General features: G+C 45.3%; 1 protein-coding gene across 4 annotated transcripts in view; it reads right to left on the reverse strand.

Annotated features, from left to right (window-relative positions):
• Window positions 1-24,052, reverse strand: part of LOC144115064 (uncharacterized) — a 159,817-nt gene that overhangs the window by 105,652 nt on the left and 30,113 nt on the right. Inside the window, exons 9-14 of one of the 4 annotated variants that reach the window (XM_077649199.1) lie at window positions 23,149-23,241; window positions 20,466-20,534; window positions 19,819-19,914; window positions 16,144-16,382; window positions 8,204-8,591; window positions 4,550-4,675 (exon numbers count right to left, since the gene is read on the reverse strand). In XM_077649199.1, the coding sequence (XP_077505325.1) occupies window positions 4,550-4,675; window positions 8,204-8,591; window positions 16,144-16,382; window positions 19,819-19,914; window positions 20,466-20,534; window positions 23,149-23,241 (1,011 nt within the window). Of the gene's footprint in view, window positions 1-4,549; window positions 4,676-8,203; window positions 8,592-16,143; window positions 16,386-19,818; window positions 19,915-20,465; window positions 20,535-23,148; window positions 23,242-24,052 lie in introns of all 4 variants that reach the window. The other 3 variants (XM_077649201.1, XM_077649200.1, XM_077649198.1) reach the window with 3 other exon arrangements.

Here is a 24,052-nt window from a genome sequence, read left to right on the forward strand (position 1 = left end):
AAAAGCCTGCACGATTGAGAAGACCCTTGACGTCCGAGCTCGGCAGTACAATCGCCCTTCCTCTGCCTGTGCAATCCGTTCGGACACGACGGCCACCACCAGCGACGACTTGCGGGAAGTTATCCGCGAAATCGTTCGAGAGGAGCTACGCCGATTACTGCCATCCTCCCCACAGACACAAGCAGCGACTCTGATGGATGCGGTACGGGAAGAAGTGCAACAGGCACTTGGCACCCCGACGGCCACAGAAGCCCAGGCCATGACCTAAGCCGCTGCAGTAAGGACTCCTCAGCCCCAACGACAACCCCTGCATCCTGTCCGACATGAACAACTTGTTCCCAAACGCCACCTCCCTGCCCCCGGCCGCCCAGCCTACGATCGACGCTCAAGCCCCAGGAAATGAGACGCCTGGAGGACTTCCAACAACCGGCCGTTGTGATTCCATTGCGGTGAGGCCGGTCATATTCTTCATAACTGCCCGTACTGGCATATCGGCATTCGAGGATTTTCCGTTAATGCCCCACGACCACGCTTCAGCCAACGTCCGCAGGAAATCAACGAGTACCTGCGTCGAGAGGAGCACACGCCGAACTGCTTTTCGCGCTCACCGTAGCCATCAACCTCGCGCTTTGCATCGCCACGCCGCAACTACGCAGCCGCGGTATGAGGAAGGTCTCCCAGACCACGTAGGGGAAACGAAAGACAGCAACCTCTGGAGGTGAGGTTGCTCACGAGAGAAACGCCGAAGATCCTCCACTGACCACGCCCCATGCTGCATCCGATGCATCCGCGATGCCCCATGAAGAACCGACACTCGCTGCACCGATGCAGCACACAACGACAACCCCGACCACGACGCAAACTGCCTTCAAAACGATGGCGCCACCCAGAAAAGCTTCGACCACACGCCCCACCCGCGACTCGCATACGCGACAAAGCCGTGACCCGACGCCGAGAGCGACATGCAATGCAAGAGCCAGGACCTCTGACTTAGAAGTGACTATCGACGGCCAGAAAGTTACCGCCCTAATCGACACAGGAGCCGATTACTCGGTGATGAACGGAACATTCGCTGTGCAGCTGGAAAAAGTCACAATGGCTTGGGACGGCCCACAAACTCGCACCGCAGGGAGCCACCTCATTATGCCATCAGGACGATGCACAGCGCGAGTGACTGTCAAAGGACATACCTATCCTGCAACCTTTGTTGTGCTACCGCAATGCTCCCGCGAAGTGATCTTGGGTATGGATTTCCTTAATGTGCATCAGGCGATCATCGACCTGCGATCCAAGCTGATCACACTTTCGACGGACGAAGCCATCGCTTCGATGAAAACTCGGGAAAATCACGTTGCACTGAGTGTCCCGGAGGAAGAAGTGAGCGTCCCACCCCGTTCAAGCGTTATCGTGACCGTAGGCGCCACGAAGCCATTAACGCTGAAGCCATCATTGAGGGGAACATGCAGTTGCTTCTAGACCAAGGAATCAGCATCGCAAGAGGCATCGCACATTTCCGCAATGGCCAGGCCGAAGTACTGCTGACTAACTTCAGCGAAGAATACCGGCACATTACCAGAGGAATGACGATTGCTTTCTTCGACGAAATATCAGACGTACAAGACTCCTTCGCCCTTTTCGACCCCTCTGCAGAAGATTCGCCTGACCAAGAGAACGCGCCCACTTTCGACATCAACCCAGCCCTGCCCTGGAACAGACAAGACCAGATCCGCAATCTGCTTCGAAGCTACAGTGCGAGTTTTTCGACATCGAAGAAGGTCCGACAAACGCCAATTGTCAAGCATCGCATTATAAAGAACCAACACGTCCGACCTCTCCGTCAAAGTCCCTACCGTGTGTCACCGCGAGAACGACAAGCCATCCGGGACCGAGTTGAAGAAATGCTTCGCGACGTCATCCAGCCTTCAAACAGCCCATGGGCGGCACCGGTTGTTCTAGTGAGAAAGAAAGACGGCGCACTTCGATTCTGCGTTGATTACCGCCGCTTGAACAACATAACAAAGAAGGACGTCTACCCCCTCCCCAGCATCGACAACACACTGGACCGCCTCTGCAATGCCAAATATTTCTTGTCGATGGACCGCAAGAGCAGCTACTGGCAAATTGAGGTCGACGAAAGAGATCGCGAGAAGACAGCATTCATCACTCCGGATGGGCTGTTTGAGTTCAAGGTGATGCCATTTGGTCTCTGTTCCGCACCAGCGACATTTCAGTGAGTAATGAATACAGTGCAGGCAGGCCTTAAGTGGCAAATTTGTCTGGTATATTTATACGACGTCGTTGTCTTCGCCGATTGCCTCTCACGAGCCCCTGTAGATACACCTCCGCCGGATGACGATGAGGACGCCTTCTTGGGACCCATCAGCCCCAGCTCTTATGCTCAGCAGCAACGCTTGGACCCCGACCTAAAATGCCTCATCGAGTACCTAGAAGGCAAGGTTTCTTCACCCCCCACTTCATTCAAGCGAGGACTGTCTTCCTTCTGTGTGCAGAATGAGGTCCTTGTGAACAAGAACTTTTCAGCGAGCAAAACAGCCTACCTCCTTGTTGTACCTGCTTGTCTCCGCGAAGAAGTTCTACACACTTCACACGACGAGCCGACAGCTGGACATCTCGGGTTTACTCGCACACTCCGACGCATTCAAGACAAATATTACTGGGCCCAACTGTCTGCCGATGTCGCACATTATGTGAAAACCTGCCGAGATTGTCAGCGACGAAAGAGCCCTCTAACACGACCAGCAGGATTTCTGAACCCCATTGAACCTCCCTCAAGGCCCTTTCAGCAGATCGGCATGGACTTGCTTGGCCCTTTTCCAACGTCTGGGAATAAGTGGATCATCATAGTGACCGACTACCTGACCCGCTACGGCGAGGCGAAAGCCCTACCGAATGGAACAGCAGCAGAAGTCGCCAAATTTTTCATGGAGTGCATTCTTCTTCGACACGGCGCCCCCGATGTGCTCATCACGGACAGAGGAACAGCATTCACAGCAGAACTAACACAAGCCATCCTGCGTTACAGCCAAACCAGCCACCGGAGAACAACTGCATACCATCAGCAGACCAACGGACTGACCGAGTGCCTGAAAAAAACCATCACCGATATGCTCGCCATGTATGTCGATGCCGAACACAAAACCTGGGATGTCATCCTGCCTTACGTCGTCTTCGCCTACAACACCGCAGTGCAGGAGACCACTCAAATGACGCCTTTTAGGCTCGTCCATGGCAGGGAGGCCATGACCACGCTAGACGCCATGCTGCCCAACGTTACAAAACAAGAGAACGTCGAAGTTGCTGCCTACCTTCAACGCGCAGAAGAAGCTCGAAGGCTTGCCCGATTACGGATCAAAGATCAGCAGCGGTCCGATGCTAGGCGCTACAACCTCCGAAGACGCAACGCGGAATACAAGCCAGAAGACCATGTCTGGGTTTGGACGCCCATTCGCCGCCGTGGATTGAGTGAAAAGCTTCTGCGCCGCTATCTCGGCCTGTACAAGGTTCTTCGTCGACTAGGTGAACTGGGTTATGAAGTCATCCCTGACGCAATGACTGCATCCCAGTGACGCCGCGTATGACCAGAAGTTGTCCATGTAGTCCGTCTGAAGCCGTATTATGCGCGCTAAGGGACACTGCATTTCCATACTCTATTTTCGCAAGATCAGTTTTATCTCTTACTAGTAGCATTATTTGTTTTAATGCATCGGGTCGATGCTTTTTGAAAGGGGAGTAATGCCGCGAACATTTGCAGTGTTTGTTCATTTTTCAAATCTGCCGCTACACAACTTTATCGCTTTGTTTGCGACGCAAGAAACGACTAGATTTATCTCGATTGATCGCAGCCTGGCAGTGCTGATTCTACGTTGTTCCAGAATGTTCTAGTAACTTTGCACGCTTTATCTCGAAAATTCGCTATCAGCTTTAAATTGAGCACAGCCGACAGCGGCGGGCATTCTGTTCGACGACCACCGAGCACACTTGTCGGTTCGCCGCCGCCGAGTGATTCAGTCCATTTTGGGTGCAAGTCAGCCCAATAAACAGTTTTCTTTTAGAAGACCTTTTGTCCGTCTTCATCGCTGCTTCGACTGCCGTCACCACTACGTGACAATATTAAACTCCTTTGGCACTTCACATGAAACCAGAGAATCTTAACACGTTCTCTGCACAGTCACCAGCAGGTCACATCATTTATCCATGCTGTGCGGCCTTGAATACTGAGTCACATAATGAACCCATGGGTCAGATTTTATTGTGACGTCAAAGCAGGAGGACCTCGCTATAAAATCTTGTCCCACAGCTTCATCTTGGATCCCAGTATTATGGCCACACAGCATAAAAAAATAATGTGACCCACTGGTGGCCCACGACGCAGTGTACATGTTGAGATGACAAACAAGCTGGTTCTTCCTTTTAACCTTTCTGTGACATGTTTCAGCACTAGCAAAGGGTTACTAAAGAAATGAATAAGAACAAACAGCAGTATGCGAGCTCATCACAAGCAAGACAAAATGAAACAAAGGGTGCATACCAAACTCCGGTGCTTGCAGAGGAACATCACAGCCCAACATCTGCAACTGCTCATCCAACTTCTCATTAAGACTTGAAGTCATTTGTGTGAGACGAACAACCAGCTCCGTTGGTTCATACTGGAACACTAAGACAAAAAAAAAAGTAATAGTTAATAGAGAACAAGCCCATCCATCTTCTGAGAAATGGGCAAACAAATAAAAATTTATTCAAGTATTTTCAGTCAATGAGGAGGGCAATTTTTTGTATGCGAATGGCACAATATTGATGACAAAAAAAAATTGGGAGAATACAAAAAATAATGTTCAAAAACAAAGGAACACCTAGGAAGCCGCACCTCAGAGTTAACACAGTTGTGCTAGTACTGATGTTCCACTATAAAAAGATAGATTTAGTTTTACAGACTGCAGGCAAATGCAAAATTATGCTACAAAAAAATTTTACCTGGCAACAAGCACTGCACCCAACGAGTTAATGATTGGTCTCAACCTGTTAGCAGAGCTTATCTGGCTGGAATGACAAAATACATTAATGAATGTTATTTAGCCCTTTCCAGTCAGGCGGAGTTTCCCCACCAACTACTGCACAGGTCAGCATTCATTGGAGCCTTCCAGCCCCCCGCAAAGAAAGAGTGCCACGTCACGATTTGGTTAGAAGCATTTATTTAAATCGTTTTTTTTATTTTCAGCTTAGCTAAGGCTTCAAGGGAACTTCTTTGAAAGTGGCAACTCGAAGCACTCTCCTAGGTAGAGGCCAGGCTTCCCTTCCCACGTCTTACAAAAAAATAGTCTCCCTTCTGCCACCTTTTTTTTTTGTTTTGACACTGCAGACGGCTTACTCCTTGCTGCTGAGGCCTTCAAGTCAGTAAGTAAAGTGCGGCACCCCGTTAAGCCTCTGTTCTCAGCTGCAGTCTGACATAAGGCCCCTTTTGATGCCTTGAGGCATTTGATGATCAAGTTGCATTATCAGCCTTCGGCAATACTGGAGATGGCTCGGCTTTTTCTCCCAGTGCAGCTTGTTGGAGCTTTCAAAGAAGAAAGCTGTTTGCAATCGATATGTCAATCAACCAGAAGAAAAATTTCCGCCACCACCTCACCGATTTCCTTACAAACCCGCAATTTCCACACTATATTGGTCAGCTCTGTCAACAGTCCCCCATGTTTGCTGTATAGTTGCCAGTGACAAGTGGCTTGTCTGGTCATGAAGTCCTCCCTCCTTGCTCTTTCCTTGTCACCGTCTACATTGAATGGTTGCGAGCTGAGCTCAGCAATGTCGCCAGACATTTATCACATCAGGTGAGAGCTACATAGGAGGCTCAAAAGCAATGTGCTATGACATCGCCTTTCTTCATTTTTCTTTTCTTGAATTCCTGCAGAGTGTTCTTCCTGCTTGATATGACTGTGCCCATGAGGGAAACGCGTGGACGAAGGAATTCATTGGCGAGCTGTGGTGATGTGTAAAGTCTGTCAAAGTTAAGGTGAAAGAAAGCCAGTTCTACCTGAATATTGCTCGACTTTTATAAACTACAGTAGCCAATCGATTTTTCGAACTCCAATAATTTGGACTTTGCGTAATATTTCGGACTTTGCTAAGGAACTATCGAGCACCTCACAGGAACCTGTACATTTTCACGACTGATATTTCGGACCCTGTGAAGTCCAAAAGATCAATTTTTCGAACTAAAATAGATGCCAGCAATACTGTAGAGATCGCTCTTAACCAAAATTTCGTTTTTTCGGCTCAATATAGATGCTGGCAGGCATCGTTGTTACAACCAACCCATTCTCTGCCACCGTAAAAGGTGCCATCTTGGATTTAAATGGAGTCAGTGGGCACTGACGGGAATGAATTGGAGGGACTAGCTTGGAAAGGCTTTGCTATTTGTTCTCCATCCTTGCCATCTGGGATAAAGGCACGCTCTTTGTTGCTAGGGTACCGCTGCCATCGAGAAAGCCTACAAAGAGAGTGCAACTGCGTTGAAAGCATGACGAAGGGACAGCTGCAGTTTAGATGATGCCACCCATGGTACAGAGCAGCAGGTGCGGGAGGAGGCAGAGGAGAGAGGCATTCGGAGGTGCTCACATGGGCAATGCTGTGAGTTAGCGCTCTGTCTTTGTGAGTGACGTTGCCCATGCACTGTTCTTGCTTCGCATGGCACATGCATTCATGCATGGCACATGCATTTTAAAATTAGTTTAATTTTTTTTTTAAGTTTAGAGATTTTTCAGAATATTCAATTATTCGGACCATTTTCCGGGTACCCCCCCCCGAGTCTGAAGAATCTGTCAGCAAATGCAGATGTAAGACAATGTGGCTGGTGAATGACAAGTCAGGCCGACAGAGGCTGCCTGTTGGCCTGAAAAAATGCTTTTAATCCTAAATACTAGATCCCAAAATACTTTTGCACACTTAGCCTGGCTTGTTACAAATAATGAAGAGGGTGCAAATTCTGCTGAAACAAATTTGTAAACTATGAAGTCACATGAAAAAGGTCTTGTATAAAAAACCCATAAAGAAAAAATGGCAAGCCCTTAAGCAAAAAAGTCAGAAAATTTAGTTTTTAGATAAAAAGAGCTAAGCCAAATTGTGAAGAAGGTAAAAATTAATGCTGAATCTTACAGAAGCTGGCACACATCTCACGGAAGCATGCATGACAGTAAGTAACCAAGAAGGTACAGTCAACTCCATAATTTGAACTCAAGAGGGACTCAGAATTTGTTTGAATTATGCACAGTATGAATTAAAGGTAGCCTTTTTAATGCAATTGATACTGATGGGACCAAAGCATCAGTTCGAATAAAGTGGATGTTTAAATTCAGCAACCTCAAATTAATGACAGTCCAGTGAATGTAACCAGGCTGCTGTGACCGTAAAAGATAACCTGTGTAACATGAACCTGTGCAATCGCTATCCTCCTCTGGGTAATGAAAATTCTTACATCAACATGAGAAGTCGTAAGGGCAGTCTGGTTACCTTTCTCAAAGACTGTGCTATGTATTTGGGACAAGATGGTAGGCTTTCGATCTCAGAGTCACAAAAAATTTTTGTATCAAACTTGCATCAGATCAAAACCATACGCTAAAGCCTGGGAAATGCATTCATGCAAATCTACTTATGGCCAACGGGATTTAATTATGGCTGCATGCTACTACTCAGTGCTTGTAGGTGCATAGTGTATGACTATCACAGCGTTGGCAATGTGCAGGCCATTCTTAGTGCTCATGTGTTCATATCATCTGCAGTTGCATGGGAGAAGGTTTGGAATGCCTCAAATTCTGCACACTGAATACAATGACAAAGAGATGCAGTGTTTTCATCTTCCCAAAGAAAGTAGATGTCTACAATAGCAAACCATTGCATCATACTGTTTGTAATAGCAAGAAATGACAAAGGGCAATGCAAAAATGTGACAATGCAATGACAATGCAAAGAATGAGCACAACATTCTTGGCTATGGCAACACCAACAAGCTTAAGAGCCCAAGTGAACCATTCCAAGTTCAAATCCATGACCTTTCCTCAGGGAAGAGGCAGTAGAGGGGATGGCAGGGAGAAGAACAGGGTAGAAAATTTCTTCACCGAGAAGTTTTTTAACAACTACAGGCCTTTGATTACATGCTTGAGTCGTGCACCAAAAAAAAAAAAATTACTCTCACCTTGTTCCAGCCCCAGTGGTCTTTCACAGCCAACAGGAGTTCCCATTGTGAAATTGGTATCAGTAGAGGTAGGCTGCTGTGGTTTGAAGATGTCACCATCAAAGTACTGCAAGTGGCCTGATGTACAACTTGCAGAATGTGATGACTGACACGATAGTCCATCTTGGCTGATTTCGCTATCCGTGGTGTTGCAGGTGTTTACTCCTCCAACCTGAACTCCCTGGCTTTTCACTAACTGCATGCCACACTTCTCATCCAAGTCATCATTAGCACTAGCCACTTTGAGATTGCTGCCAGGACAAAACATGTGAGGCGTATCCTTCTGGTTAAACTCATTTTGCGCCGACTTCAAGTGCTCAACAAATCCATGGACAAGCTGCTCATCCTCCTAAAAGCAAGATTGAGAAAAAGAGCAAGAAAAAAAGTCTAATTTAGACAATCATATTGCTATAGTATCAAGTGAACAATTTCAATCTGATGAACCAAAAATAAATTCAGACTCTCATAAAAGCCTCCACTGCCAAAGCCTTACATATAAAACTTGCCGTATTTACACGATTGTAAGTTGACTCGAATGTAAGTCGACCCCCCCAAATCGCATGTCCGAAAAAAAAAACAGCAGTGGACGTGCTCAAAAAACGAAAATTTATTGCATAGATGGGCTATTCATCATCATTTGAGTCATCTTCAGTGGTAGTGCTGTCGTCATCGTCATCGCTGCGGTCCCACAGCACATTGTCCTCCATGGTAAGCCCATACTTCTTAAATGACCGCATCACGACATCGAGTGGTACGGCCGCCCAAGCGGAAATCACCCACCGGCACACAGCCGCCAGGGAGGCTCTCTTCACGCACCCCGTTGGAGTCAGTTCCCGCCCGTTTGCCACCAGCCACTCGTTATACTCACGCCGGAGCAAATCCTTGAATGGCTTGCTAATGCAGTCTAGCGGCTGCAGCTGCCCCGTCAGACCGCCGGGAATCACCAGCATATCTGTATGTTCTTTTCATTGCCCTGCCTTCACTTTCCCAGTGAGGTGGCCGCGAAAGGAGTCCAGCACAAGGAGGTTCGGATTGCGATCCTTGAGGGATGCCCCTGGCCTCAAAAGCCACACCCGACGGTACCAATCAATAACTAAGTCGTCCGTCATATAGCCTTTTTGATTCACTCGCACAATCACACCTTTCGGGAACATTTCCAGTGGCATAGTTTTTCTTTTGAAGACGATGTACGGTCGAAGCTTTGTTTCATCTGCCAAGCATGACAGCATAACAGTGAACCGAAGTTTCTCATTTCCTGTCGTGAGAATCTTAACCTCGCAAGCTCCCCTCACACTCACTGTTGTGTTGCTCGTCATGTCGAAGTAGACGGGAGTCTGGTCCGCATTGCCGATTTGGCCGAGCAGGTATCGGCGCGAGTCGCGGAGCTTGAGGTAGTGCCTATGGAAGGCGAGAACTTTCTCCTCGTAAGCAGCAGGCAGCTTCTGGCATACACTAGTACGCCGACGAAGAGAGAAGCTAGCCCACTTCATAAATTTCGAAGCCCAAGCCCTGCTGGCTTTGAAGTCTGTTCGGAGTATCCCAGCTTCCGCAGCGAAGACCCAGGCTTGTTGCGTGATCATTTCGCATGTCACTGGAAAGGACCGATCACGTATTTCGGTGACATACGCTGCAAACTTGACCTTCAGTTCCAGAAAGCGTCCCGACTTCGGCCCGCGAAAACCTCTTCGCTTGGAGTCGCAGTCGAAAATTCTGTCTCGCTGCTTCTGCCACTCCCGCACCAACCATTCACAAACGTTGAACTTGCGGCTCGCCGCGCAGTTGTTGGTTTCTTCGGCGTAAATGATTGCCTCCCTCTTGAACGCTGCAGTGAATGAGTGCCGAATGCTTTTCGAACCTGGAGAGCTCATGGCGAAGCACGCGGCCGGCAGTCGAGTCAAATGCACCAACTCCGAGCATCACCAAACAAAAAGTGATTGGTGTCGGGGCGTTGGCTCTTCCAGCAAACATTGGCATTCCCCAGAAACGCCGCCATAACGCGTATAATCTGGTGTCATCGGCGTTGTGAGTGGTGAATAGAATGGTGGAGAGTGGCCCAAGCAACCACCCCAGGAGAAGCAGCCTAAGTGGGCTACCCAGGTCACGTGACCTTGTGGCGTCATCACAACCTGCCCACCAGATTGTGAGCAAACTAACCACTCTGGCAGGCGGCAGTTAAATTAATGACTGGTCGCTCGGGAAGAGTGACCAAAGGATCTACGAGTATATCAGTATCTAAAGTATCTATCATGGGATCTATGAATGTAAAGGAGAGAATGACCTTCTGTACAGATGGGAATTAACCCATTACACTATTGCATCACACCCTTAAGCTCTGCAGAGATGGGAATTAACCCATTACGCAATCGCATCACACCCTTAAGGCAGAGCTTCCCCTCCAAATTTTTTCCTGGCTGGGTTGTCTGCATCTTCACTATGCGGTACCATAGTATCTCGGAAAAACTTGTTTTCTGAAAGCATCATGCAACTACTTCTGTCCACCATCTTTTATGAGGGTGATCGTTATGTCGGAGAGGGGGAGCCATAAAGTATATATGTTGTTCGGCCGTGGTGCCAGCCACCCACCAAGGACACCAACGAGGGGACGGAGCAGGAACTTGCAAGTCCTGCCCACGCCAGCTGTACACCCCGACTATAAGCCAATATGGCGCAATGCAGGTTAGTTCACCACACAAGGTTAACCCTAGCCGCCAGGAAAAGAAAAGGAAAAACCAAGACGGTAGGAGGAGACAGGAAAGTAGCGAGACAGAACACAGGAAAGTGAAAGACTAAGAGGACAGGAAAGTAGCGAGACAGAACACAGGAAAGTGAAAGACTAAGAGGAGGACAGGAAAAGGCAACTGCTGTTTTCCCTGGGAGGGTAAGCCTGGAGGTGCCGTCTACAGAAGCTGGAGCCAAAGTGGTGTGTTGCCTCCACGGAGGGGCCAGGTCCAAACACTCTGCGTCGGCTCAACCACCAGGATCTCCTTTTCCCTGGACACAGCTATGCCACGCACAGCTAAGCATGGGTGCTCGGGGTCCATGGTGTCGTGCAGTACACACAAACATCTGCTTTAACAAATGCCCCTTGCAGGGCCGACTTTCTCTGCCAATTTGGGTCGACTTTCTCTGCCAATTTAAAAAATAAATTCTTGCCTAATGAGTCCTGCCCTCGTAGTTGCCACCATGAGGCAAGATCTACCAGAACAAGCCAATATTTTTATACTCATCTCCGACAGTAGACTGTCCCTTTTAAGGTCTTTGATGTAATACTTTGCAACAATTTGTATTAGAGATTCATGAAGGCAGTTCTCTGAAGTTCCACTGAAGCCCCTACATTTCTTCCTTTTCGCCAGCAGACAAGACCTTACAGAGCCAAGCATACTTATACAAAATCAGCATACAAACTATATACTCTTCTAAGGACTAGTACATAGCATACTTCTAGAGTGTAGTTCAAAAGCTCAGTGCTGCAATGAAGTCAGCGTAAAATGCATAGATGAACTAGCAAAAAAAGCTACTGCAATATTTATCAGGCTGATGTCTACGCATTTATTAAACAAGACCAAATCAATGTCACTATACTCCATTTCATAAATCAGGTGCAATGCTGCGAAAGGTACAAAAGTAGTCCGCATGAAAAACTAAAAGGAGGCGTGTCCCTCTAGACTTGTTTTCTGGCCAAGTGGTCTAATGCAAACAAAAAGGGACAGCATGGCGTCAGCAATAAGACCGCATTTATTCCAGCTCATGACAAATGTATCACGTAAAAGCCTGTAGGCAAAGCATTTACTGTTTCTTGCTCACAAGGAATGCACTACTTATTGATCACGGATGCAGGCAGTGCAAACAAGAGAGCTAGCCTTGACAACGTTGCACCTGATGTATGAAACTGAGTATAGCCCCCCTTTACTTTGCATCTCAGGCCCTTTAGCCCCTTTCAGCTCTGTTCAAGCAGCCTCCCACACTCAAAGGGTAATATTCAGTCTGAACGAACTGTCAAGAATCAAGAACTGTCATGAAGAACTCACAAGAAGAGTCAAATACAGTAAAACCTCAATAATTCAATATTGGTTCATTTGAAATACTGGCTACCTCCGACTTTTCGGTAGTTCTATAATGTACCATGTAAAATTTATCAAAGTAATTCGAGCAGGCAATGCATCACTGACCAGATAATTTAGCAAAGTGGTTGCGGCCTTCAAGACTCCTAACACTCCACAACGCTACATTGGCCATGTTGGTTCTCCACTACTTCTCACCTCAAAGTAACGCTTGGTGTGCAAGTTGGCAACCACAACTGGTGTTCCTGGTTTGTTTGCTTTACGAATGGCATGGTTCACTCATGCGAATTCAAATTCAGAGAAAATTCATATCTCGTGGGGGCATTAAGCTATGCCATCTCACTACATTAGCTTTCCTCGCCTCTTGAGCTATGCCGATCTGTAGTGCAAGCAGTCCAGAGCATAGCACAGGTCTTTCTTTTTTCTTCTTGCTGAAACCGTTCAGCAAAATGCGGAGTTACGCTACATAAAATGCCACAGTACAAAGTACAACTAACTCAGTCAAAGAGTATGAAAATGCAGCACTTCAAGCATAACATTCTTCATAGAACAGCATTAATGTGCGGCAGGTGGAGATACTCCGATTCAGAACGCGCGTGCCTGTACAATGCAGGGAGACATCATGCTAGCAAAACAGGACCCCATACAGTCCAACACAGTTTGACTGCCAACATGTTCAATGGCTTCCTGCATATTCAAGCTGCTTTGGTGCCAACCAAGACCATGTGAGGAGTTATATTTCAAAATTGGCCAAATCCAGAAACTGAAACTAAAAACTTTGCTCCAATGAAAAGCTCATCCATAGACCTTACTTCTGCAAAAACCGAGAATGACAGGTGCCTAGTAACACCTAGAAAACCTGCGCACAAATCCTATGTCAAATCAAAAAATGAGCCAACGCTGAGGCAGCAATCGAAATATTGAGCGTTAACACACCTAACATAAGTCTCTGGTTCGAATCCCTGCTGCGAGCTAGACTAACTTAACTAGTAAGTTTATGCTGCACAAAGCGCTGAATCGTATGACACCATCCGGGACATTCTGCGGCAAATGGTTGGCCAACAAATTTTACACGAATGTCGAGACTAAGTGGCCCGACTGACACCTGCCAGACAAGGTTATACATCAACATAGTTTAGTTTCGAGTCGACATCGTTTAGTTTCGAGTTGTGGTGCTCAGGCAATGATGCCGCCTTTTATTTTATTCCATTATGTAACCACCTCTGTTACCATGGCAACCACTTGGAGGCCGCCATCTTGGATTCTATCCGTGGAATCAACATAGCTCGGAGGCTCGAAATGCGACCAGTTCAAAGAAACCCTTTAAAATGAGACAGATCCTGCTAATGTATTTATCAAAATGAGCCAAATCCACCCTCAAGCCTTCTTTGTCAGCTTGAGCCTCATAGGTCTGACTGTTTCGAGCGTGGCTTTATTTATTCCTTCCCCAGCACTCCTTCCTCAATGACTATAAAGGATATGAAGAGATGAACCCAGGGATCGTTAGCCCTAACACCAATGTAGCAAGGATGTGCCTTTGCTACTGTGATCGTTAAAGCGTTTAGTTGGGCTAGTTGGCAACGAATTTCTCGATTCATTATTACAAATAAAACAGCAGAGTCGGATAGAAACTGACAATACCAGGCACTGTTGCATCTTGTACAAGTCTACCATTTCGCTACTACTCATCAATTCGACATCCCTCATAGCCTGAGTCGCTCTGAGACATTAAACCCCATAAATCAAATCATGAATTTACAATGTTACAGTGAAGTAAAATACATTCTAGATTCCTTATATTCTAGCTACAGAAAACTCGTTAATTCAAACTTTAAGGGACCAGAGATTATTGTTTGGAAGTTTGAATTATCAGAAGTGCACTTTAATATGACCCAAGGCTAAATGCAATTTACTTTATGGACATCTAGCAAATAGTATTTTAGAACTTTTTCACTATTCAAATGCAGCCAAATGCTTTAGCATAACATAAAATATGGTGAAAGACACTGATGTCTTTGCTCAACCAGCAGTCTCCCCAACTGATTGTATAGTTGAAAAAAGTTAGCAATAATGCTTTGATTTCCCAACAGAGTAAAACCACATTGAGACCTCAAGAGACTGGAAAAAAGGTCCGAATTATCCAAAGTTCTAATAGTAAAGTGGCTACAAAACCCTTTCTAAAAACAGTTTTTCACCGCAGAAAATTTAACTGATGAAAAAAATAAGCAATGGTCCTCTGCTTGTCAGCGGAAACTGCGTGGCAAGGACAGTTTTTTGCAATTCCGTCATGGTGTAATTAATGCCCACTGCCGGGAATATCAAAGCAGAGCGGCTCCAAAATAGTAAGGCCTTTTATGGCCTCCTCTAGGTGTGGTGTAGTAGCAGTGGAGTCTCCACACAATGAGCAGCTCGTAATGACTGCACATTTTTGGCACACACAACCAGATGGAGGGAAGCGAGTGAAACGCACATTTGCGTCGGAGCAGCGCGGCCAATAGCAGACATCATCGCGGGCTGGGAGCGAAGCTCTGAAAACGAAACTATGCGGCAGCGCCCAACTCAGACTGACACACGACCCCCCTTTGGATCACATCTGAGTTAACCGATTGGAGGAACCAAAGTTTCAGCTCACGAGGCGCCGCAATCCTGACGTATACGACCTAGGCCATCGCCTTTTCATGTGCCGAGAGTACCGGATCAAGATAAAAAGTTTGAATTAAGCAAATTTAAGAGAATCCGCAATAAAAATTAAGTAGCTTTAAAATGCGTTGAAAATACTGCCAGCCAACAAAAATTTTTTAATTTGTTTGAGTTAATACGAAAGTTCGAATTATCCGAGTGAATTATCACGAGTAGACTTAGTTTACTTTTCCACTGCCGAAGTGTGAACAACAGAAAAGAAGGCTGTCAAATAGGGGATTGAGACAGAAGCCTGCTATTCGCCTTTACCTGCTTGCGTTGGAGCACAGCAGTGCCCCTGATTGCGTACAATGAATGTTCCGATTGTTTTCTGCTGTATTCACAGCATAATCATTTTGAAGCATTATTTTTTTCATAAACAGAGCTTGAAAACAACTGTAGAAATAAAGTTTTCTGAATAAAACTGGATCAAATTCGGAGTTTTACACCAAAAAGAAAGTTTACTTGCTAATATTCACTAAATTATTTGCATAATTTTTTATTAAATCACAGTGTAGAAATGTTCCAACTAACGAGTACATCATATAAAAGCTTGTACAGCACTACAGTTTGTGCATATAAACTTTCACATTTTTTTTTCAGCTTCTGCTTAGGTGGATCTGGCTCACTTAAAAAAAACATGTCTGTCACACGTACTGCACTGAACACAACACAACGCACCATGCCAGACTGGGATCACCGAGGCAGACAGTACACGCACCTTTAACAGCTGTTAATGCTGCCCTCCATCTGCATGACTGAAATCCTGGTTGTTGACAATGACAGCAACCCCACCGAGTCCACCCAAGCTCCTGAGCAGTTAGGCATTAAATGTCCACCACAGCTTTTCTCAGTGCGATGGTGGCGGCTTCAAAGTGCCGCAAGAGTTTAAACCACATTTTGTGCTCACTTTTCAAATCTTGCTTCATTTTTGGGTAAATTGAAAATCCATTGAATTTTAATGCTGAAGGCTTCAAATTAACAAGGTTCCACTGTAATTAAATGAACTCAGCTTCTTTGTTTGCCACTTCACCTCTTGATTCCAAGTCAACATGACACACAGCCCCACCACAGTTATGCTTTGTGCTTGTTTTCCCATTGGCTAAAGAAATCAGAGAAAGGGTATGAGGACCCCACAGAATACCATCTTGGCTAACGTACCTGTTGGCGTCTCACCTTCTCCCGACCAATGCGAGCACTCTCACTGGCAGTCTTCCGTTGAAAGGTATACAGCCTCTCCAAGCGTTGCTGCCGTGCTTGAGCAGCCTCTGCTATGCATCGCTCAGAGCTGCGTTTCTGCTGCCTTCGACCAAGTTTCTGCTTCATGATGAAGTCATTAACTGCAGGTGAGTCACAATGCCGCAGCTTTGTGGCAGGCACTGGTGCATTGCCTTCTTGTTCTGCTAGATGCAAAAAATAAGAGTGGCATGAGAGCTGCCCAGAATTGCTACTAATGTGGAATTTCATATTTCACGCTCACTACCTTAGAAGAGTACACAGCTTGAGACAAAGATTATTACAAATAGGAGGTGAAGTAGGTGGCATGGTTATGAAAAACTACAGCAGAGAAAAAAGACTAACTAGGTCTCAGGAGGCAGCCAGTGACTAATTCAAAAACTAGTTTCTGAAGTCTCTGCACTGCAAACCCCTTCAGTGCATTGAACCACTGCACAATAGCTTTCACACCTCAAGTGTGCAGTGCTGCAAATAAAGGCAGCGTGTCAAAAATCAAATACAGTAAAAGATCATTAATTCCAACTTCAAGGGTCTAAAAAAAATGATCAAATTATCTGAAATCTCAAATTACTGAATGACCCCGAAAAATTTTCAGGAACTACTTCCATCATGGTAAATTTATTTTTTGAAAGACTCCCGTTTGTAAGATAAAAGCAGCACGGCAATGACTGAATCACGTTTCCTTTGATGTCTTATGCATGCATACTGCCAAGAGCATCGAATCAGAACTGCTCCAAAATCATACGGGCTTCCTGCACCCTTCACGGTACGACGTAGTGGGGCTCCACCACTAACCACGTTGCACCCACCGTACAAGCAGCAAACAGCACATGACGAATGCAGTTTCGGTGCACTGCAAGAACGAAACCACGTGCATGCAAGCAAAGGAGAGCGCCAAAGCGGCAAGAGCAGGGGGGAGGGGAATAAAACCCTAGCAACACACCAATCAGCATCCGAAACAGTGCTCAGCTTTGTAAGGTTGGCTGGCTGATGCTGGCTGGTCGAGCCGCCGTTGTTGTGGGCTGGCGCAAAGCTCAGAAAAGTGAAACGAAACTAAATGGTTGGCATGTTCTCGGATACAAAGCTGGCCATTCGTTGTCACGCCTGCTGTTGTATGCACGCCAGAGGGGCGCAAGTGATTCTGCAGCGTGGAATTCAAGTTTTGAGTAGGGTCATTCTGACGATCTCTTGCCACGCCTGTCATACATGGACATGGCCTGCCATTGGGAGCCCATTCAAATTAGCCAGTGCAAGATAAAGCAGCATCCGAATTAGCGAGCGCCCAAAGCCATAGACTTAAGTGGGCATTGGCCTGGACTGATCCGGCAGTTTGAATTATCCATTTTTCCGAATTAATGGGGTTCATATTAAACTGTATGAGCAAATTGCTAAGCCTCTGTATAACCATGATAAAATGGGAATGCACATATCAGTCTGACGAAAAACCAATACAACGTTCACCGTGAAAACCAACGTTTCCAGAGCTGTCATACAGATTATTTGTGTCATATAAGCTTTGCACACAGGGGAAGATGCCTACAACCAGAACCCAAAAAAAACCAGAACAATGTTTCAATCAAGGCTAAGTTGTGATCTAACATTAAAAAGTACTTCGTCACGGCAACAATATCACAACATATGCGTATGACGAAGCCAGCAGTCACTGAAACCAAGGAAAGCATAGGGTTTTTTTTTTTAAATTGAGGTGTTGATCAATGCGAAATTAGTAGTGCACACTTTTTACCTTAAGTATAAATTATTAGAAAGTAGAAGAAATACGACTACATATCACCGATAGGATCTGAACCCACAACCTTCGCAGGTTGCGTATAGTGCTCTACCAACTGAGCTATGAAAGCGGCTGTCCAGCCTTCTACTTTCGAGTGTATTTAAAGGTGCACTAAAGAGGAATCTGAACTCTTTTTTTTTTACGCGGTAGGTAGGAGGAGTCAACCAACGCGTCAGCCAGTCCCGTGGCGGCTTGCCGCTCTGCCATCGGCAGAGTGATACGTAAATCAAAGAGTCCACGTGTGTTTATTTCCGCGGGCCTAATTTGCGGCTATATTGTCTGTGACTGAAACTGTTTATTCACAGAAACCTAAAAACTAAACAAAGGCGAAAGTGAAGCCGCCACTGGACTGGCTGAAAGGCACTCCATTCATTGGTTGACTCTGCCTACCTATCACGTTGAGTTCAAAAAATTGTGGCAGCCGGAACGTTTAATCCGATTTAATTAGGGAAATCGGCCACACAGCACAATAATTCGAAGTTTCTAAGAATGCTTGGAACATGTAGATAAAGTTCCCGCGGTAAAAAAACGAGTTCAGATTCCTCTTTAGAGCACCTTTAAGTTAAGTGTAGTCTAACCTACACAGTGTTCATCAGCGCCACCCCCGACAATGGTAGTGGATGTGGAATCTTGTGTCATACCACAAGTGCCACGTGATCAAATGACGACAGCGGCAGCTGTGCAAGAACCCTTTAATGCTACCTATGGCATCAGGACTACCAGAACCTAGGCCCCTGTTAACCTATTGAGCAGACAAGGGTAGGGACATGAGGGGCTTATTATAACAAACAGTAGAATCTTGATACAAATTTCAGGATGATCAGGATTTTTAAAATTCCCTGGATGGAGTGTACTGTACAATGTGCAGAATTTTGGATGCTCCAAACACACTCCCACACCACTATGGATCACAAGAATGTAAGGCGTGACCGCATCCTCAAGCATTAAGCACTGCCCACACATTGCAGATGCTGCAATCTGCAGTCAGGCGGTACTCACAGCGAGCAGTGCGCAATGAAGCACAGCCCACATATCAACATTCTGATTGCTATACACATGGTATGCACAGTGAGCAGTCCGTCAGCCATAAACAAATCTGCATGACAGCATTTCCTGTGCTTCTGTAACAGGGTTTATTTGTTTTGAATGATACAAATTTCGTATGATACGAGTATTTTTTGCAGCCCCATGAGATTCGTATTGGAGATTCTACTGTACATACGAAAGATGCCAGAAACTGTTATACGGAACAATAACTCTACCTTAAGTTGCTGAATTTGCTGCCACTTCGAAAAGATGTGTCTACCCAAGTAAACACTGATGAAAGCAGGCAGCTTAGAATACTGAAGGGAATAAACGGCCCTATTTTTTGTAAATTTCATGCCATTTACAACGCTATGTAGTCATATTAGGCAGCATAACTTGGGACCTGAAACTCTTCTTTCCAGCTTTTCCTTTGCTCCTTTCAATTGCATGCCACACTTCATTGTACGCAAATTTGCTTTCCTTATTTTACACGTTTATTGTTGCCCAACAGAGGTGAGGCTAAGGCAAAAAAACATGAAAACAGTAAGCAGCGTTGACTACACAAAGCGAGCATCTCATGCTGCGTCACTGAAAATTTAATGCAACTCCTTGCAGAGGAACAGTGAAGAGCATGTAGACAAGTCAGCTTTCACACAAGATTAAAAAAGCAAAACAGGACGGCCCAACTGTGAACTTGCGAAATTATACAGTACACACCCTGACACAGCCAATGGCATTCTTGCACTTCATCTTGGTTACATAAATTTTATGGAAACAAAGCTTACCCATAGTATGCAGTGCTTTTCTCTTAACACTGCGATTTCTCTGCAAGTTTCTCAGAGCAGCCACCCTAGCTGCATTAGGAATAATGCTCTTCTCACCTACAAAGAGACGAAAAAATTTTGGTGCAACCTTGACTGCAGCTTAGCATTTATTTGACAATACTGAGAAAAGAAACATTACCTAAAATAAGCTTCAAAGCTGATTTAAAATTCAGGCACAAAAGCTGAAACTTTAAACACTGTACCTTTGTAGATCTCATGCAAATCTGACTGAAACAGCATTAAAGCAGCCCACTTTTACATTTTTTTCTACTTGTAAGCAAAATTTAATTACAGCAACCAGTTCCCTTTCAACATTCTTAATAATAAAGTACGATGAGTACTACATAAGAGTTTTTATTTAAGACTGAAAAAAAGTGTCCCAATAGAATGTAAAGCACTGCAAGTATCATCTCTTAAGAAAAAAGTACTGACACAGTACTGAAAATGTGAAACACTCAAGTGAACAAGTGTGAGCAGTCAAAAGCCCTGACATGGCTGCATTGCATTATTTGCCATTAATATATATTAAAAAAATTCGTTCGAAAAAGGTGCAGTTCACTGAATAACAATGCCAACTTAAGGATGGCATAAAGAGGCTCTGAACGTACGATGCACTTCAGCAGGTAGAGGTCGTGCTTGGGCATAGGTCGTGGTGGTCTTCTTCCTTGGGTGCTCTTCTTTGGCACATAGAATAAAATGTGAAGCCTTCATGACTATTTCGCCCACCAGTCTACACTTCATTAGTGACATTTGCATGCTGCCTAGGCTAAATTTTTCTGCCACTTAACACATTTGTAGCCAGCAGCCTTTCCATCCACCCTTCCTAATAATTACTTTATTGAACAACACTGTTCATTAACACTCCTCTCGACCACCAGTTGAGACTAACTACTGGAATGTATTATTGAATGAACATGACAAATATCCATTTATTAAAACTAGCAGTACTTGGTTCCACGGCAGTTAACATGAGCAACTGAAAACACCAGATATCAGAACGCATAAAGACTTGGAAAAGTACAAGTCCTCTGTTGTCAAAATAGGACTATGAAATAACGTCCTACAGTAGAATCTCAATGACACGAACATGGCTCATACAAATTTTTGGATTACTATACGAATTCGTAAAATTCCCCAGCTGGAATGCACTGTTTACAATGCAGAATTTTGTATCTTCCGAGCACTCTCCTGCACTACTACAGATGAAAAATGCGCGGGCGACTCCGTGATCACCAGTCGTGCTGTACACACAGGGAGTACTGAGCGGCAGCATGCACACCACCGACTCCACGATCACTAGTCGTGCTGTACACACAGGAAGCAGCGATCAGGCGCATGCGCGGCCTGCACATCACCGATTCCGCAATTGCTAGTTGCATTGTACACACAGGGAGAAGTGAGCAGTAGCAAACACACTGCTGACATCACTAGTGAGCATGGGCACATGGCCTGAACATCGTTGATGTTGCAGTCACCAGTCGCGCTATAGGCACCACGAGCAGTGAGCTGTGGCCGCGTGGTTGTAAATAAATCCCGTCAGGCAGAAACAAAACTGCGTGAATGCATTTTCCATACTTTGTTTCCCATATTTTGTTCATTTTGGATGATACGAAATTTCACATGACAACAATTTTTCGCGACCTACATTGATGTACCCACTACGTCAACACCGGCACAATGCAGGACAATGTGTAGAAGCACACGACAAAGTTGCAAATACAAAAGTAGCAGTGCTCTAGGCAATATACACCTACGTCCTCAAAGAAAAGCAAACTTAACAGTTGCCAATTTTGGATATCGTAAATAGCTTAAAAAAAATGCTTACAGAATATGCTAAGATTTAAACATTCCATGTCATTAACCTGAATGTCAAATTATTCTCTTTACTTCTACAGTGTTCTAAAGTTGACATAGTATCACGTTCTTACAAGCAGGTTGATTAAAAGCTCCAGCAGCTGTGCTAAATATGCTGACAAAAAAATTTAGTGTTCAAGTGGTGGGGCCTCTGCTGACGTACAGAATACACTGAACTAGGAGTGCTACTGTCACACCAGCTAGTGCACCAGTGGTCAATCACAACAAAGGCGACACTAGTGAAGTGTGCTGGATTCGCCTGAAGAAACAGAAGATAATAGGAAACCAGATCTGCTGTATCAAAGCCATGCACTGTTCTAGGGGTTATGCCTGTCAGCTAATCAACCAGACACACAAAACAATTTGCTGGTTACAAAGGTTTGCGTTTGGCCTCTGCCTCTGCTGTTAAAATTTAGACAAACCTCTATATAACATAACAGTCATACTTGCAGACGAAAAATATGTTAAATCATGGATTTCATTCAGACGAGACTCAAGTTTACTGAACACTCCTGCTAGATGGCACATTGTAAGCAGTAAAATATGAAGATACGATTACTGTTGATCAGAATTTTGCGAAGATACGAATTTTGAAAATGTCCCAGCCAGAATGCGTTGTATACAATATGTTATAGTTTGGGATTCGAACAATTTCTCAACCAAAAGCAGATGATACGAACACATGAACCACCAGGCACGCCTGCCTGCAGGCACCCAGCGATGATGCTGCATTCAAAAGGGACTACCTGGCAACATATCGAGGGGAAAAAAGGGTCCAAATGAGCACTGTGGACTTTTCCAGCTGAAAATAATTGAGCAGAAAAAAAAAAGACATTACGCAAACTGCTGGTGGTGAAGCATGCTCACCACAGGTTTCTACATACACGACAGATGGCACAGCGGTACATTCTGATCCTGTTCTGCCCTATCGACTGAAGCCCACCAGCAACATTTGTGCTGGTCTGTCTCGGAGGTCTGTCTCTGCTAAAGCTTTCATTTTCATCTTCAAGTCAAGAATGCTCCTGGTATGTGCATGCAATGCGTGAGGACTTCATTACATCTAAAGTGTAATATAAAATTACTTCATAAAGTCGCGAAAAAATGATACATGGCTTTCAGTCGGGCTCAGGATGAGAAACAAAAAATGAGTTACTTTGCAAATTTCATTAAACTGAGGTTTTTTATACTGAGGTTCAACTGTATTGGCTGTCTTGACTGGAGAGTATAAAAGCCTGACCAGTCAAACAGCATTTTGTGTGCTTTCTCTCATAACTTCCTTCCATGGGAGAGACTGCTACAATTAAACACCCATAACTAGAGCATCCCTCAAGGCTCAAAGGACACTTTCTGCAATTATGAATGACAGACCTCTAGCATTACTTATTCCACAGCTTACAACATACAGAACTCTTCAGAAAACATATCTGCTACAGTTACCTGAAATTGCAGCTGCGTCCACTGATGCATCAGATGGGCCATGTCTTTTTAGTGCCAAGTCTCTACCCTCCTTCCAACTGGTCGTAGTGATTCCTGCGCACACAAATAGCCACATTTTCATCACGGTAATGCAGAGTATTATGTTCAGCGGAAAGCCCAGCGTCAGCGTTGGTGTGTCAAGAAAAGTAGGTCACCCACCTGCCATGGTGGGCAGGTTGCCCCCTACCCACCGTGTTGTGGGCAAATTTAACGTAATGGTCATCTGCCCACTGGGGTGCTACCAGTTGCCCACCGGGGTATTACAGGAGGTCAGGAAGAGTGACCTGGGTCTCACAAGCCCCACTGGTGACCTTGTTTGAAACAGCTACCAACTGAGGCAGGGGCGCATTGCTTGTTACACCACTGCACCAGAAGTGGTATAAACACTCCCCGCAATTTATGAATATAAAGTAGAGAATGACCAATTCCACATATATGGGCATGCAGGCAGAGCCTAGGTGAAAGGGGAGGAGTACTTGTGTAGGAGGGATCTCTAATGCCATTGCATTGTACTCTTAATGGTAATTTAACGCAGGTTAAAAGCAGGTTAAGCAGGGTCCGTGTCTGCCAAGTGATATGCAGAGGACACAAGGTGTCACTGAAGGGACCCACTAACGCTATCGTTCGTGCTAAAACCTTAAGGCGGAGCATTCGTGTCCCCCCCCCCCCCCCCTTCATTTTTTTTTTAATTTTCAGCCACACACACAGTGTGAACTTGAAACATGAGAGCTCCTGAAGGCTCAGGTCTTCAACTGTTGCAGCCATACCTCAATACTTATTTTTCTAATACGTCAGTGCAGTTTGAGTGTATACAAGCAAGGTTAGCCTCATCTGCTTTGCTACATCGATGCCATGCAGTGATTGC

This window comes from Amblyomma americanum, chromosome 1 (assembly GCF_052857255.1).
Source record: "Amblyomma americanum isolate KBUSLIRL-KWMA chromosome 1, ASM5285725v1, whole genome shotgun sequence".
In the NCBI taxonomy this organism is placed as follows: domain Eukaryota; kingdom Metazoa; phylum Arthropoda; class Arachnida; order Ixodida; family Ixodidae; genus Amblyomma; species Amblyomma americanum.